Source organism: Diaporthe batatas, assembly GCF_019321695.1.
Source record: "Diaporthe batatas strain CRI 302-4 chromosome Unknown Contig00002, whole genome shotgun sequence".
Lineage (NCBI taxonomy): Eukaryota > Fungi > Ascomycota > Sordariomycetes > Diaporthales > Diaporthaceae > Diaporthe > Diaporthe batatas.
Window position 1 is genome coordinate 3,490,763 of NW_025408549.1, and position 18,065 is coordinate 3,508,827.

The 18,065-nt window shown below is 41.7% G+C and overlaps 2 protein-coding genes across 2 annotated transcripts; one reads left to right on the forward strand and one right to left on the reverse strand.

Annotated features, from left to right (window-relative positions):
• Window positions 1-51: 51 nt before the first annotated feature.
• Window positions 52-744, forward strand: KVR01_001247 (uncharacterized protein; the record flags this gene model as incomplete). The annotated part of the gene is made up of 2 exons (XM_044793792.1): window positions 52-567; window positions 706-744. The coding sequence occupies 2 exons, from the start codon at window positions 52-54 to the stop codon at window positions 742-744; spliced, it is 555 nt and encodes a 184-aa protein (XP_044649202.1).
• A 3,823-nt stretch (window positions 745-4,567) lies between these two features.
• Window positions 4,568-7,362, reverse strand: KVR01_001307 (uncharacterized protein). The gene is made up of 2 exons (XM_044784838.1): window positions 5,560-7,362; window positions 4,568-5,468 (listed from the first exon to the last, which is right to left on the reverse strand). The coding sequence occupies exons 1-2, from the start codon at window positions 6,287-6,289 to the stop codon at window positions 4,663-4,665; spliced, it is 1,536 nt and encodes a 511-aa protein (XP_044649262.1). The 5' UTR covers window positions 6,290-7,362; the 3' UTR covers window positions 4,568-4,662.
• Between the last annotated feature and the right edge of the window lie 10,703 nt (window positions 7,363-18,065).

Below are 18,065 nucleotides of genomic sequence, written 5' to 3' on the forward strand. Positions count from 1 at the left end.
CTCGTCCTCACGAGTCGACTAGAAAAGTCACCAACATTGGCTTTGGCAGCAATGGATAAGGCGGCCAAGCTTGAGTTTGCCCAGGAGATTCTGGGATATGAATTTAAGGATCCCAGCCTGCTATGGGAAGCTCTCCAGGCCCCTGGTTCTGGGGTTGTGTCCCATGCGGGCCATATGTATACAAACGAGGGCCACAAGCCTCTAGCCGGAATCGAGGATACCCTATTATCCCTATACATCAAGAACCAGGCCCGCATCCGGGGTCAAACTATCGGCAAGTATCACCTGGGCTTCGCACACATGCGCTTAATGTACGCGGCGGCTAAACACATTACAGGAGTCGCTACCAACAACCTCAAGGCTATGGCCAACAACCATCATCTGGCGGAAATCTGTGATGTTAATAAGCTCACAAGATGCATCAACGGCAACCCCGCACAACAGGGTACCATCTCCCCAAAAACCAAGAGCGACACGGTTAAAGCTGTTCTGGGTGCCATTTACAAGGACGCGAACAACGATATGGCGCCCATCAAGGCCGTCATGCTTAGATTGGGCATCACCATGGTAACTTTATACACCTCCCCTGTCCACCCCGGTGTCGAAATGAGTGTACACTGACTACCTGTGTGGATAACATACGATAGTTCTCGAGCAGCCGGCGTGGGGCATCCCAGGGACCCTCCCGCGAGGGCCCCCTCGTAGCCCCATGGGTCCCGCGTCTCTCCGAGCGTTGGCATATGATCTTGAAACAAACCGCAATCAGGGCCTGCGTCTGAAAGTGGCTGTTCACACCTTAGCCTGCTTTTTGAGAGGATTGCCCGCTGTCCGCAGGGTACGCGGGACGCATGGAAGCTGCGGAGGGGCCCTGGTGGGGGGGACCTTGGGATGCCTGAGGCCGGCTGTCATTCCCGAAGATGGCGGATCCATCACGCAGCCACTGGACGCCATCGTGTCGGGTCTGGTGAAAAGTCATGCGCTTTTGGTGGCGACGCTTCAGACTCGCAATCCTGAGCACACGATCTGATTCGTGTTGAATAGGACGCTGGCTGCCCGGCTGGTGGCATTTGAGCCGGCTTCGCGGGGGAGACGTGTAGACGGGCTGAAGGACGGCTGAGATTCCTTTGCGGGCAAACCTGTGAGGAGGAAATGGGTGGAAATTGGTTTTTGTCGTTGCATTTGAGTTTCAACCCTCGCCTTGTTCATATTCATCCATCCAACATGGGGTAAGGTTTTTGCAAAGAGATGGGAATCTGTTTTGGTTATTGCACTTGAGGCTCAACCCTCACGTTGTTCACATTCACCCATTCAACATGGATGCCGAGACGGGATGCCATGGAGGATTTAATACCAGAAGTGCGTCACGAGTCCCACCTTGTTCCGAGACCTGCCACACACGACCGGCAATACTCATCGTCTTGCATCACATGTTTGGCAGACTAAGAATGAATTTTGAGGTATCGAGTGCGTCCTACAAGGGTCTCTCTCATCTTCCAATAACACATTACATTAATCTTCTCAGCCCTGTTATTTCTTCAAAACCAATCAGACTCCCCGTTTGACACCCTTCCCCTTGGGAACCCTAAAGACCCAATACAACGCGCAGGCCAAGTCAATTTTGGCCGCGACATATACCCAGAGCAGGCCAAAGTTCCTCCAGCGGTCGGCATAGTAGATGCCAAAGCGCGCCAGGAAGTCGTCGGTGGTAGCCAGGGGGCAAAAGGTACAGCTGCCCGTGGCACCCGGGTCCAAGACGGTACCACCGTCGGCGGCTTTTTAGGTGCTTTTTATAAAAGAAGGCTTTAACTTACGTTAAAATTTAGCTAGCCACATAAGCTAGCAGATATATATAAAAGTTCTAGAACCTTCCATGGAGAATAAATATAATAAAAGAAATAATATAAATTACACTTCTCCCCGTCGACCCATTAAGAGAAAGCTAAAGAACTAATAAAAGAACTTCATAAAAGCTAGAATAAGGAAATAGGATATTTGGTTGATGAAAACTGGATACTCCAGACCCGACCCGATTGACACCCAATACAAACTGTTTCCTGAAAGATATTATAGGACTTTGCCCGGAATACTTAAGGTAGCCAGAGTACGTTTTCGCCTTTCCACGTAATCTATAGACCATTAGAACTAAGGCCGTAACCAAGTTCGTTGTAATGCAAGAGAGGAGCTGCGTTTACAGACGGGGTTATAGCTGCAATATCTAATAAGTCTTTGAACAAAATTACTCCCAGGTCTATATAAAGTTGTAAACTAAGAGGTTCAAAGTTCAATCTAAAGATTGTTCTGCTAACTTTAAGCGTAGTTATATAATTGCCGCCCTTAGCATTTTAAACCTTAATAGTTTTATTATATAAGCTGGAAGTAATATATTAGCTATTTGCTAAAAAGGCTATAAACTTAACCAAATAGCTATAGCCTTTAAGTATAACTAAATAATTACCGCCCTTAATATTTTAAACCTTAATAGTTTTATTATTTAAATTAAAGATAATATACTAGCCATTTATTAAAAAGGCCATAAAATTAATTTAGCTGTTATAACCTTTAAATATAATTAAATAATTACTACTTTTAGTATTTTAAATTTTACTAGTTTTATTATTTAAGCTAAAAGCAATATACTAGCTATTTATTAAAAAGGCTATAAATTTAATTAAATAGCTATAACCTTTAAATATAATTAAATAATTACTACCTTTAGTATTTTAAATTTTAATAGTTTTATTATTTAAGTTAAAGGTAATATATTAGCTATTTATTAAAAAGGTTATAAATCTAACTTAAATACTATAACCTTTAAGTATAACTAAATAGTTGCCCTTTTTAGCATTTTAAATTTTAATAGTTTTATTAATTAAATTAAAAGTAATATACTAGCTATTTATTAAAAAGGCTATAAAATTAATCTAGCTACTATAGCCTTTAAGTATAACCAAATAGTTATTGCCCTTAATATTTTAAACCTTGCTAGTCTTATTATTTAAGCTAAAAATAATATATTAGCTATTTATTAAAAAAACTATAAAATTAATTTAACTATTATAGCCTTTAAGTATAATTAAATAATTGCTGCCCTTAATATTCTAGATTTTAATTATTTTATTATTTAAGCTAAAAATAATATGCCAGCCATTTATTAAAAAGGCTATAAAATTAACCTAGCTATTATAGCCTTTAAGTATAATTAAATAATTACTGCCTTTAATATTTTAAACCTTAATAGTTTTATTATTTAAGTTAAAGGTAATATATTAGCTATTTATTAAAAAGGTTATAAACTTAACCTAGCTATTATAGCCTTTAAATATAATTAAATAATTGCCCCCCTTAGTATTTTAAACCTTAATTATTTTATTATTTAAACTAAAAATAATATACTAGCCATTTATTAAAAAGGCTATAAATTTAATTTAACTATTATAGCCTTTAAGCATAACTAAATAGTTACTATCTTTAATATTCTAAACCTTAATAGTTTTATTAATTAAGTTAGAAGTAATATGCTAGCTATTTACTAAAAAGGCTATGGAATTAACTAGCCTGCTATAGCCTTAACCTTTGAGTGTAACTAAATAATTGCCACCCTTAGCATTCCAAACCTTAATGGTCTTATTAACTAAACTAGAGGCAATATACTGGCCGTCTGCTAAGAAAGCTACGGAATTAACCCAATTGCTATGGCCTTTAAGTATTGTTAGGCAGGCATTCCAATCCTCTTCTACCTGAGGCTTGCAAACAATCCAGCCTAGGTCTTCGCCTTAAAAAATATTTCTAGTTAAGCTGTTACTCGGGCTAAATATAAGTGCTAATAAATATATCTAAAAAGGAGCCTTTTTAATTATAGCTTTATAAGAGCAAGCAAATCAATATATATTATAAGCTATAATAATAAGTTTAAACTATAGTACTAATTTCTTAATTAATTAATATATAGCTTTTCTTTTATAAAATATATAAATTTACTTATAGCAAAAATAAGATCCTAAATAGCGCAAATATACATTAAAAAGTATTTTCAAAAATACTCAAAGCTTTAAACTAGTAAAGAAAATACTTCCTTAAAAAGATTTCAATTATAGCATTTACAGGCACTATTTAGGTTTTATAAAAATATTAATACCAGTAAATACAAGCATATTAAATTAATACAAATAAATCAAGAATTAGGCATTAGCATTTAACTTTTTTAATTAAAATACTAAAATATTACAAGCCATATATATCTTTATAAAAAATTTTTAATATAGCTATAATAAACCTTATTAAAATAGTCTAATATTCAACTTCTTACCCATTAAGAAAGATAGCCTATAGTTCTTCCTTAATAAGGAAATCCTTTACAAATTAATACATAAAAAAAACTATTTAATCCCATAATAATAAAAAGAAGCTACAAATCCCTATAATTTTTAATAGTACTTTATTCTTACTAATAGCCCTAAAAGGAATTTCAACTAAAGAAGGCAACTTATTAAAAATAATAAATTAATATATAACTAAAAGAGTTACTAGGATTAACTTACAAAGCTAATAATACCTTAAAATATTAATTTGGCCCATCATTTTCCTATAAAGACTATCCAATCTAGGGGGAAATATGGCCAGAGTCTCCTTATTTACCTCCCAAGCTGACATTATTGCAAGTTCCTAGCAGACCAAAGCCACCCACAGGAACGTACCACCCGCGTTACTTATCAAGTAGCTTTGAATAATGTCCTGCATATCGAAGTCGAAAGCATTATCCTTCGCCAAGGTCTCCATTTTGAATTGAATATAGGTAGCCACAGCCGTAGAAACAAACTCTCCATTTAATTCAAGGGAGAGACCAAAGTTTTGCGTTTTGCTGAAGGCTTTTTCGATATCCGGCCAGTTGCGACTAGACACAACCCATTTGACTTGGAAATCAGTAGTTGATGTCTGGATGATAAAACGAACAAGATCATCCAGGCCCGTAATACATTCATCTAGCGCATCAACGACCAAGTATGTCGTCCTGAGACCTGGATCCTGGAGAATGTCTTTAAAGATGGCTGACAAAGCAAACCAGGCATTTGCATCCTCAAAGAGCGGCCTGCCAGCTTGGTCGTATTTGTCCCGGATGTAGCGTATAAGCGATGGCTGCTGGTCGATAAGTAGAAAGACCAGACCACGCAGTACCGCTATCGCATTGTTGATGCGTGTATCCGTAGCTTGGCAAAAGAAGTAGGTGATGTTTGTGGCCGGCGGTTTCTCCAGTTCGTTGATAACCCCACATAGCAACATTGTCTTCCCTTTTCCGGGATCGCCTCTCACCCAAAGCAGCTGATCCTGGCCATTTTGCCAATGCTGGAAGTCGTTATTCTCCAGGATCCACTTGTAACAATCTTGTAGCAGACCTCCCTTTGTCTGCTCGATGCGCTGCTTATCGTCGCGGGGATCAGTTGCTCGCAAGTCTCCAAGGCATTGCTGGTTTCCTAGCAGGATTATATTTTTATTAGTCTTTTCCTCCCTCCTTTTTTTCCCAAAAAGGGAAAATTATAACTAAGAAAGAAATACTTAACATACTTCTGATTTCTTCCTTGAGCCGGAAAATTGCCTGTGCCTTGCCCTCGCCGTAGGTAACTGGCATCGAAACGCCAAATATACCTTGGAGACAGTATGCCCAGTCTTCTTCGCGCTTGGTCTCCCGTGTGTTTGCCCATTCAAAGCGGTCCTTGATACTAAAATGAGCAAGGCTGCTTCCCTGAAGGGCGGGAACGGCGATCCCCGTGATCCTGTGTATTTGTTTCTCGAGGGATCTTTTATCACCGAGTCGCTGGCCCTCCTCTGAGAAGAACTCCACAGATGCAGGTGCTAACAGCTCTTGGAGTGTCCACCCTCGAGTGAACCATCGGCTTGCCCGGAAATTCGCCTCTAATATGTGCTCACGCTGTTGGTTGTACTCTTCGCAGCCAGACATTGGGACATCTGACAGGTATACGTAGCATCGAGTCGAATTTTGGTACCAGCGGAACATAGAGTTGATGGCCTTAGATAGCTCGGCGTTGTCTGACTTATCGATGCAGCAAGTATCCACCCAGAAGTATTGCAGGCCATCACGCTTTGATTGGGTTGCACAGAACTCGATCTTGCCGAAGCCAGGTTTGTCCCTCCCAGTACCATCAAGTAAGTCTTGAAAAGTGACCTCCTCATTATCAGAGCCCCATGTATGTGATAGTATGGCATATCTGGGTATATCCGGGCCCGGGTATTCCTTCAGCTTAAATTCCTCTCTATATTTGTATAAGAGTCGCATTGTTTCAGGCAGGGTCTGTGGTCGTATCAGGTGCGTTGTTAGGTCGGTTCGGGTGTGTAGACAGACCTGGTGGGGTTAGGATCAGAAGCAGGAATCTATACTGATGGAACTCGTCAGCAGTACTATACTAACACGAGGACATCAATGTAAGTATTGATAGATTCAGCGATGCGATGAAGAAGTTGAAAGAATAATTTGGAGGCTGGAAACGTTGCAACGTGATAATGACGTATAGCCAAGGAGCGGGGGCTTATGTAACACGCAGTATGCAGTCAGTAGCACAGCCCGCAGCCCTCTGGTCGTAGTAGGCGGCCCTCGCATCAACACCATAGGCAAGACGGCCTAGGTTGAGATTGATCAGCTCGCGTCGGCGTCAAGCGACAACACCGTCAAGCTCTGGGACACGGCCATGGGGCAGTGCGTGGCGACGGCCGCCAGCTTGCGTCGGCGTCCGATGACAATACCGTTAAGCTCTGGGACGCGGCCACGGGGCAGTGCGTGGCGACGCTCGAGGGGCATAGCGGCCCTGTCAACTCGGTCGCGTTCTCGGGCGACGGCCGCCAGCTTGCGTCAGCATTCGACGATAATACTGTCAAGCTCTGGGACGCGGCTACGGGGCAGTGCCTACAGACCTTTGACGTCGGTAGAGCACTCGCTACTATCTCATTCGATGCGACGGGCTCATACCTCTACACAGATGCTGGCAGGATCTTGCTTGGCAAACCATCAGCTACGAGTCCCACGTCGATCCAGGCCTCTTCACAGCAGCCTCCTGTGCAAGGCTACGGCGTCAGTGCTGATAATGCATGGATCACCTGGAGCGGGCAGAATCTGCTGTGGCTACCGTCGGAGTACCGACCATATGCGTCGGCAGTAGCCGGGTCTACAGTTGCTCTCGGCTGTGCTTCAGGCCGAGTGCTAATACTTCGGTTCTTGGGAGAGGACAATGTCTTCGGGGATAGAGGAGGGATTTAGACAGATTTTTTTGCATTTCTTTCCATATCTCCGCCCTTATACGGGCCATAGGGGACTGTAGATATTTATACCGTAGAATGCACTTAATAAAAGTTCCAGAACTGTCTTGCTTATTACTGTAGTATCCCTTTTACCGACGCTAACTTCGCGGGCGGTAAGTACGGCGGCCGCTGCAGCGGCGTGCTGCAGTAACAGCTCGATATGGAGAATCCACCAGTCCGCGTCGCTCATATGCCGCTTACTAAGGCTTCTCGCCTCATCGCAAACCCTGCCTTCAGGGGCTAAGCCTCGGCACCATCGCAACCGCCGTCCTCCAAGGAAATACGTGGACGTGGATTAGATCGCTTTTTATCAGTCTCAAAACGCGCAGAAGCATTTTGGTATCGGATTTAGCTTTCAGTATTCTCTATTTCAATTCAAGCTTCGTTCCTCAGAGTTCCCTTAGGCGGGCCGCTTGCGGTTCACGTCTCCTCTTGATGCCTGAGGCCATCAAGCGGTGGAGGTCACATGACTGTAGACCTTGGCACTAGCCACACTCCAAATCAGCCATAGAGAGAGCCATTAGTAAATTTAGTTTACACTAACCAAAATCATTACTTACTTTAATCTAAAGTATTAATTTACATAGCAGTTTTATAAATACCTAAACACCACAATAGCCATAAGGCTTAAAATAAACTCCTAATATTATATTAAAGTTTTAAAGCTTAAATATAACCCTTATATAAATATTTAAAATAATATAAACTTAATAATAAAAGCTTATTAAAAGAACTTTCTTTTACTATTAATAAAGACATTTTATAAATTAAATATAAAAATAATAATATTAAGGTAATTTTTAAGTAAAAGGGGCTTAAAATACTTAATAATAACTAAAAAATACAAATTACATAAAATTTTAGAATATATAAATATATATGGAGTTTATAACCAGTCTAAAGTTAAAGTACCTATCACTTTTTCCGGCATAGAGGGTTTTCCGCCACGCAAGGATAGACGTTAGCACATTCGTTCTTAATAACATTAAAGGCAGGAAATCGAATTTCAAACAAAATTCAGTAGTATTTTCCCTTATAGTCTGCAATGGTTCTAAATTATTCAAGTAAATTCCAGAAAATAATGGTATCTGGTCGCCTAATACGGAGCAACGATCGCCTCCCAAGCCCTGGCGTACTTCTCTAAGGTCTTCGTAGAAACTTAACCGGCTTTCTTCAGCGTGGGAGACATTTGTTGAGCATCAGAGGTATCCAGTACCACTCCGCCAGTCGCCATATTTTGGAACTGGTTTTGGAAAAAGTCCATTAGCAAATCTCCGCATAGTTTGGGACTCTCAGATAAGTGGCGCCCCGCGAGCTCAAGCCATTCGTCAAAGTCGACGAGGAAAGACGATGGACCCAGCTCCGTAGCGATCCACCCCATAACCGTCTTCCAATTCTGACGAACAGGATTCTCAACGTGATAAATCAACTGGGTCGGCCTTGGTGATAAGAGTATCTCGGATAGTACGGTACCGGCCGTGTTAACTGGCAACCAGGACAGAGTATGTTTTTATATTAGCATAATCACACCACAGCCCGAAAGCAGGGACCTTACCCCGTGCAGCCGTGGGAAGGCTTGTATTTTCTGTGATAATTTGATCATCAGGGGAAAGTGCTCTTTCTCGTTCCAATATCCGTTCGTTTCAGCGCCCGAGAGCTGACCGATTCGGACGCAGCTGACTTCCATCTCCGAAGGCCAGGTATCCGCTGCGTTGGCGAGGATATGCTCACATACTAGCTTGGCCCTGCTGTACCCGAGGTTGATGGAACATCGATTGTCTGTGACCCTACGCTCTGGGACCGTCTTGGTTTGGTGAAACTTTTCGTAGTTGCCCACGACTGCGATAGATGATGTGAATAGTACTCGAGGTCTGGTTGATGGCCTGGTCCTGTGGATATGTCTAGCTAGCTGGAGGAGCCCTTGAAGTAGCGCAAACTGGCCTTCGAACGACTCCAGAGGCATTTGAAAATTCATAGGCCAGGCGGCGTGCAAGACGTGGGTGACGCTGCTGCAAAGAGTCTTGTAGTCTTCATCGGATAGGCCAAGCGTTTCTCCCACTGGGTCAACCTCCTGGTTAATCTCTACTAGTGCGATCTTGGACCAGAGATGGGGTGCGATAGTCGCTCCACTGCGTTCTATTGCCTCGATCTGCCCGCAGAACAAGTGTTCGCTCTGTTTGGGTTTCGAGCGGACAATGCATATAACCCGAGCAACTTCGGGTCGGGCTACCAGGTAGGACAGGATCCATGAGCCAAGGCTGCCTGTGCTCCCGGTGAGCAAAATGACATGATCGCCATTATCCCTCAACGGACCAAATCGCTGAACGTATGCTTTTATCTTGAGATCCTCGTCGTCGAAATTGTCTGAGGCTTGCTGCTGTGTCCGCAGAGCGCGAGCTAGACCCTTGATAGTCGTATTTCTATAGACTAGGTCCGTTGTGATCTGGCTACTGGGTAGTAGATCCGGACTTGTCCCTAGTCTTCTGATGAGAGAGTTCCGTATGAGCGTTGCTTGCATTGAATTGATGCCCCATGGCGCGAAATCATCGTCGAGGTTCAATTCGGACCCGTTCCCCAGTTCTGACCGAATAATCTCGCGCACCGTATTCTCGAGTGAGTCTTCCACGAGCTTAAAGATAGGCTGGATCTCGGTGTCAAGTTGTGTGCCGGCATACGCTTTCTGGATTTGTTTTTCAAAGCAGCGATACGCCTCTCTCCTCAAAACCGACCCTTTGTCAGATCTTGGTAGGCTCTGGCCCGATCCTAGGATCACAACTCTCTCCAACGAGGATAATCGAGAATGGTCGTCCATCTGGTGACACGCCCTTTGTATCGCAGGCCACAGCGCCGTCCTCAAGTTCTGAATATCCTCTGCAGGCCGAGCTGGTTCGATAAGCACACCAATCTCAGATTTACCTTCTCCAAAAACCAGTGCGGCGTTAACGAGATCGATTCGGCACATGATAGATTCAAGGATCGTCGGTTGGACTTTGTACCCATTGGCGAGGACAATAAGGTCGTCTTGTCGGGTCACAGCCTCATATACCGCCGAGCATCCGTCCTTTGCGAACAAGTCCTTAAGAGTGACTGGCTCGTCCCAGCCAAACGGCTTCACCGAGAACTGGTAGTACTGTCTCTCACCAGGAGGCCCTACAGCCGCAGAGTCAACCGCCTTCACCTCAATGTCGAGGTCACTTCTCAGGGGCCAGTAGCGCCAGCTGAAACCACTAAGTGGAACCATGAAAGGACTCAAGGGGCCAGTCTCAGTCGACCCAAAGTGACTGAGCAGCTTTATGCCTTGCTTGCTCAACTGGTCTCCCACTCCATGGTCTAGAGGGCCTCCGCCGTGTGCAACATATTGCAAGGACAGAAGTGGCGCAACCCCTTCGTTCGTAGGTAATTTCAAAATCCCTTCCAGAATAACTGGGACAGTTGTTAACGACTTTGGTTTGTGTCTCTGAATCAGTTCCACTGTCAAAAGGGCTGTCGGTATTCTGTTAGATGGAGGCAACAGTATTGGTTTGCCGATACCGAGCGCCAAGCAGGCAACGGCTAACCCGAAGCCCTATCACCACACATTTAGCATACGCTAGATAAAAAGACACCTGAAAAAAAAAAAGGAACGTACGTGGTACAGCGGGAGCATTTCCAGGTTCAGGCCCTGGACATCCTCTCCCTCTGTTCGGCGGTGGCAAGAAGCATATCCGAGCAACATCTTGTGCGATTGGTAAACTAGACTCGGCAGACCTGTCGTTCCAGAAGTGTGTAGAATGAGGACGTTGCGGTGGTCAAAATAACGACTCAGCTCGCAAATGTTGATATTGGCCGGGATAACATCGTCATTTCCTTGACTTGTCAGGAAGGTCTCAAAGTCGGCAGCAGCCAGTATCTTAGAAGCGCCCATTCCATATACCAAGCTTGTCGTTTCAAAAGCATGCTCGACTTTACTGGTCAGCATTGGTGACGTTACCACCGCCTGTGCCTTAATGACTGTGAGAATGTGTTGGATTGAGACTGGGCTGAGGCGGATCGATACCAATGCAACAGGGACGCCTAGGGCTAGAAGAGAGAATAGGTAGACTAGGAGGCTCATGTCGCTATGCATGAACAGGGCAACAGGATACGGTCTCGCAGGAGTTATCTCGGAGGCTTCTTCGTCGTCACTCGCGTTGTTCTCTGTAGCGTCTATGCCGATTAAGCTGGCTCTTAGTTCTCTGGTGCATCGCCATATTGCAGTGCGCAATTCTCGCATATTGACGTGCGTAGCGTCTCGAGATTGACTTGATATAGGATCATGAGCCTGGACGCAGAAACAAGCATCAGGATTGACTCTTGCGTTGTGGTCGATAAGCTCCAGGATTGTGCGTATGGAGCCAGAAGCGCCGGGCTGTTTCAGGTTGATGGTGGCTGCCTGGAACGGAGGCTTCTGCGGCGAAGATCTCTCATCCTCGCCAGTGGCAGTACGGTCCATTTTATGAGCTGGCCCGCAAGCCGACGCTGAAGGTGACGAAAAGTGATCTGTGCCATCAGGTTTCAGAATCAACACGCTCAAATGGCAGTCTAACAAGCACGGCATACCTTTAACCTTGCGTGTGTCTTTAACCATGTTTGCACCGCAGGGCGGGGTGGGTTAACTTGTGCATTCAACCTATAAGTTAAAAGCGGGGATAAAGGGCGAAGGATATTTGTTTGGCTTCTTGTTTATGCTGCGGGAAATTGGGTGTACATAAAGGAGTGAGATTCGCTCGCCCAAAGACGGCAGCTTCCACACTTTATATATTATTTAAACTTAGCTGCTGATACAATTAGCTGAAGCAGTTACAGTAAGGTCTTATAATTGGATAGTGAACGAACTGTATATATCCTGGGCTGCATTATTAATTCTTAGAAATCCAATCACTGGTTCATCCAATCGCCTGTATTGATAAGCTAGTCGCCTTGGCGGTTTACGCGCGGCTTGAAGGCGGTCTCGACTACTCTCGACGAGACTATTAAGAACGAACAAGCTAGTCCACCTAAATATGGAGCTCCAACCTGGTGCCCAGCAGTGCTAGGACAAGTAGTAGCTGAGAACGGAAATCCAATTTTTACCATCAGTCTTACGTGGACTGCAGTGCAATCCATCATCCGTGAGCTGGGCGGTAGGACTACAGACTCCGTGGCTCGAGATCTCCTGGAACCAAGATTGTTGGACACCAGAACTGTATAAATGTACAAGAGACCCCACTGAACAGCTTTCCCTAGTTCTCTAGAAACTGGTGTTAGGACCTTTTCGCCTAAGATGACCTTTTATTCTCCGATTATCACCGTTGCCGTCGTTGCCAGTCTTGTCTCAGGGGCTAAGGCAATCTGGGAGCTCTCCCAACTGGCCATGCCGAAATTGCGCCCGAAGGCTGTGGACAATAATTCAAGCAGACGCCGCTCGAGGAAACGTCGCAGACGAAATCGAAAGACCCCAGATTACCCAGATCGCGGAGCAAACGACGTTAAACGGCGCAGCCGTTGGAGTAGGGATTCGTCTCTCTCTCCGGCGGCTTAAACCTTTCTCACAGCTCCCTTCCCTCTCAACGACAGCTATTGGATATTCAATAAGTGGCAGGACACCGACACCCCGGTATCTCGCTATATAAAACCCGATATAAGCTTGATTCAAACACGTATTCCCTTTTCGGATAGCCTTATAATGGCCGGGTAAATGCGTGTATTCTCTCTAAATTTCTTAAAGGTATGATATAAATATAGGGTTGATATTATAGTGTTAGATATGCGGCCCTAACTTAGCAATAGGCATTAAACAGTTAATTAAAAAAACACTTATTAAGATAGATCCAGCAAGATGATAGATACTAAGAAAAGACCTCTGGTGCACATAGTTGAAGAGTAATTATATTGATTAAATCTATCTAATTATCTCCCAATGCTAGTTGACTAGCTTCCTAAGTAGCTGCCTAGCGTTATGTCTGACTAAACTTGTCCAACCGGTGCTGTTATGCGTATGCTTTAACAAAGTCTTTAAGAGCTTAATATTCTACTATGTAATCAAAAGTATTAAAAGCTTGCTAGTAAGGTATATATAATTTACACACTTACTTTAATATAAATCTTTTTAAAACATTTTTAGCATTTGAATATTTAATATTTTTAATAAAAAACTATTGTTAAAATTATTAAAAAAGCGCTTTATTATATTATATGTTTTATTTAAATTAATATTATTTTTTAAAAACTTACTTTTTAAAAAATATATAAATTAATTTTATATTCTTTATTAGCGCTTTTTTATATTTAAAATTATATATTAAAATAATATTTATAAACCTTTAAAAACTAATATAAATTAATTTAAAAAGCGTTTTAAAAGCAATAATTTAGAAATGTATAATAACATTTTAAAATTAGTTGTTTAAACAGTTTCAAGTAAAAGCTTAATCTTTTAATTTATATTTCCTAAAGCTTATATCCTATTTAGTTTAAATAAATTAGGATGCTTTGGAAGAAAAGTCGGACTTTGACGTCCTGAACAGAAAAGTAAACAACGGAACTACCAGCCGCTGATGTAGCCACCTTAAAGAAAGTTTCATGTTTAGAGGACCGAATTAGATTCCCTATCGTTCCCCTCGGGCCTAGTGGGAACAGAGAGAAAGATTCGTGGGCCTAGTTCCTTTCTCGCCGGGCCATATGGGAGGGCAGGGCTGTCCCCATTGCTTGTAGCGGCTTCATCAAGACTTGTAGGGTATACGTGGGCTTGTACTCCGTTTTCGAGCCTGATAAGGTCTAGATCTTGGTCGCGCTGAGAATCTTCTATATATTCGCATTAGCTCTCGATTTCCCTGTCGTTGTACCAAAGATGTCTCACCGTCGAGAAGTAGAAGCTGGCGTGCAAGGATATTGTCCTTAAATACAGGGACCTCTGCGCCATCCTGACCGGTGCCAATAGGCTTGGACAGTACAAGAGCTCGGGTAAGAAGAAGAGTTTGAATCAGAGCGGCAGTAAACATTTTGAGACGGAAGTGAGGACTTAGTACAAATAGCATGAGAAAAAAAGTCTTGTAAGTTGGGCAGATCGATCGCTTTATACCTGGGTAGTCCCGCCACTGTCGCCCTACGCTTCCTAACAGACGCTATTTCTAAATGAAGAGAAATATAATATTCCAGGTATAAACAAATACTAAATAAACTAAGACTGCTATATAATAAAACTATAGCCAGTAGGATGCCTTGCATTATACTGCGCGGTGTGGCCCGGCAAAGGTGTGGGTACTGTTTGGGGGGGGGGGGTTGCCTAGCACCTGTTAGTTACTAACGGGTCTCTTTTAGAGAACACCTTGACAGTCAGTTTCTGGCGCAGCCAAGCTAAAATATATTTAAGTTTAAGCAGTCTGAAGATATCGTAGCATAATAATATTATACTAAAAACAATATAAGTAGATGTTTATTAATTTAAGCTAAAGTAGTCTTCTTATACAGCTTATATTAACAAAACAGAATTATATTAGCGAGCCTTATTTTTTTAGCCGGACTCGTTCTTACTCCGAACCCCCCCCCTTTTTCTTTCTCTTTTTCAAAAAAATAGAGAGCTTGCATACCAAATACGAGCAGCATGAAGCAGACGACACAAATGTTTCACGTCTTGCGGCTCAGATATGGCTAATCAAATTGCGCTTCTCGCCTAATTTTCAACGCCAAAATATCACCAATTCTCCTTGCATTGCGATTTGAAAAGGCCTCGCCTGCGGTCTCATTCAGCCTTTACTACCTTCGGCGTAAATATAGCCACATTCCAGAACCATAACGGTCTGTTTAATGAAAACCTTGTTAGAATTAATCAAATCAGGCACCAAACCATTAGTCAATAAGATCCGCATTTGCCAGTCTTGTACAATACTGCGGGTCTTGTCTCAGATAACTCCGTTAATTACAGCTAAGGATATATAGTCTTAAAGTTGGAGCAAACTATCTGTTTTAAATGCTGCCTTTTTTTACGTTAACTAAACATAATAAAGGTTATTCAATGCTTCACCTAAAGACAGGCTAGCTGTTCTGATTGCTAATGTCGCCTAGGCTTCCCTTAAAATGTTTAACTAGTTAGGTCTCTAATAAGAAATTATAATATCCTAGTTTCTCAAACACATCTAACATCCATGCATCGTGGCACAAATCACATTGATGTTGTAATAATCGCCCTAATCTAAATGTCTCTCCTGCCTCCATACTAAAGCTGCTCAGCACTACTCAATTAGTTTTCTAAGCACTAGTTATGCGAGACGTTACTCGCATCATAGGGCAAAGTTTAAAGCCTACTAGAAGTCACCTCTTAAAAGCAACAAGAATCATTTTCTAAGCATATTCTACAAATATACCACAAACTCATTTAGCCCCCAACATAAATATCACGTATTATCAATCTTTTCGCAAATTACGCGCAATAAAGGATAACTAACTTCAAATATCTTATCTTAAATAAGGCGTATAAAGATAGGAAGAAGAAAGATAACCAAGCCTAATAAAATAATTCTTGTCATAACTATTAGTTAATATATAGACTGCTCGAGGTAAAATATAATCTAGTAGAGGATTCGGATTCTTTATAGACTTCAGAGCGCACTCCCACGCGGTTTCAATTAATCGGCAAGCATAAAGAACGGCTTATTTAATTCCACATTCTTATGTCTGTTCCATACTTACTAATTCTAGTATAAGGTCCTTTTACTTGTTATTAAGATGGCAGGCGGGGGCGGCGGCGGGATGCCGATAGGGAAGGAGTGAGGGCGTGCCACGGAATTCATTGCCACAATGCCGTCGGTATAATCCAGCTGAGACTCGCCCAATTTGGACGAGTCCCAATCGGATAGGGTTTGAAAAGGCAGTTTTCTCCTACGTCACTTGGACTGTCCTACAAAGGTTAACCGAGACTCGTCCAATTTGGACGAGTCTCAGCGAATGGCGCTTGTAAAGGCAGTTTTCTCCTATCACTAAAACTGTTCTAAAAAGGTTAGATAAAACTTAATTAATTTAAACAAGTTATATTTATATTACAAAAAGCTAAATATAACTTAGAAAAATAAATTTTACTTATATAATAAGCACCTTCTTATAAATATTTAAAAAGTTTATAATATATAATAAATTATTTAAATTATAAAATTTAAAATTAAACTGGATTTTAAATAATAATAATATATTAAATTATATATAATAATAATCTTTATATTAATATATTTTATTAAAGATTTAATATTAAATATAATATTATTTTATATAAATTCTTTTTAAAATAATATATAATTAAACTTTTATAATAAAATCTAATAAATATATATTTTATATTAATAATTTAATTATTATTTAATATAAAATCAAAGTTTAAAAACCTTAGAATAGTTAATTAAGTATAGATAAAAGAAGGCCTGAATTTTATAAGTGGCACTAGTAGACAATATAAGACTTATGGAGGTCCCTGCTACTCTAGAAATATAAAAACCCTTCCGGAGTTTGTAAAAGAATATATACCTGCTGTCTTGTTATTTAACCTTGTTTCTTTTTTTCTCCTTTAAAATAATTATCATCCAAACCACAAGCTGCCTCTCTAAAGTTCCTTGACCTTTTTTATTTGCAAGTGTTCGTCTTTTACCTATTACACTTAAAAGAAAGATGCCTACCCGAGACCAATACATAGTCAAGAGGAAGGAAGTCGACAATAATAAAAGAGCGACCGTCTGGCTTTTTTAGTATGGGGCTAGACTTTACCTTCGATATATTGACGCTAAAAGCACTACAATTCCTCCGTATATCAACGATCCAATCAAATTCAACTCAATAATAATAAATAAAAGCAAACCACCTTGCCCTCACTTAATAACCTTCAATTAAAGTATTCCATAGTGGTTACTAAACTAGTACTTATAAAATGAATGGGAATTACAAGTTATTACGTGGATAATTATACACGCTAATATGGATAGGGAGAAGTTTGGGGGTGAGAGTCTTCGCTGGGCGAGAAGAGTCCTCCCACCAACCTAGGGAAGCCTTCTACGTGCGAAGGACCGGAATGCCATACAGGAAGTACAGCTTAACAACGAAGCGCACTGGCAATCGCAGCATCAGACTCTGCCGGAGACAGGCATTAGCTTTCCCTTCCAACATAGTACTCAGAGCATCAGCACTTTTATTATCAGTGGGGTCAGGCCATCCCCTTATACAGATATAGTCCCCACCTCGACAACACTTAAGTTGCCAGAAACTGAGGCTATTATGTATGCTTCTTAGATGGGTTATAATGAGTATACGCAGGACCTATCTTACCACCATGACAGAGTCCAGGACTACAAGAAAATAGGGCAGGGTGCTTTAATCAATCCTTTCTTGCCTTTTATTCCCAAGAACATAGCGATATAAACAAGCTTAGAAGTCGGGAATCAACATACCCTTAAAATACCCACAAGCAAAAAATTAGTTCCTAATGCATGGGCTGAGGCAGCAACTTCTCGTACTGTGGCCCGTCACTATGCCCTAAGGCGAGTCCGAAAATACTCCAAAAAGCGATAACCTTATCCGATGTGACATCAATGGGATCATTAATCGGCCTTATTATTAAACCATTATCTGAACTCCAAATAGTTAAGCATATACATTATGGGAAATGAGCTTCTAAAAGCGGTGGCTGTCTACAATTAAGGATAACTAGGTTAGATCTATGATGTGGAATTGGATTTAATAAAGCAGCGAGATCCATTTTAGTAGTCCGCGGCACCTTTAGGTGC

What these genes read in the sequence shown, in the direction of transcription:
- KVR01_001307 (XM_044784838.1), bottom strand. Translation starts at nt 6,289, where the DNA reads ATGCGACTCTTATACAAATATAGAGAGGAATTTAAGCTGAAGGAATAC. An exon ending in GCTCAAGGAAGAAATCAGAA is followed by an intron (nt 5,469 to 5,559) that starts GTATGTTAAGTA and finishes TAATCCTGCTAG; the next exon opens with GAAACCAGCAATGCCTTGGA.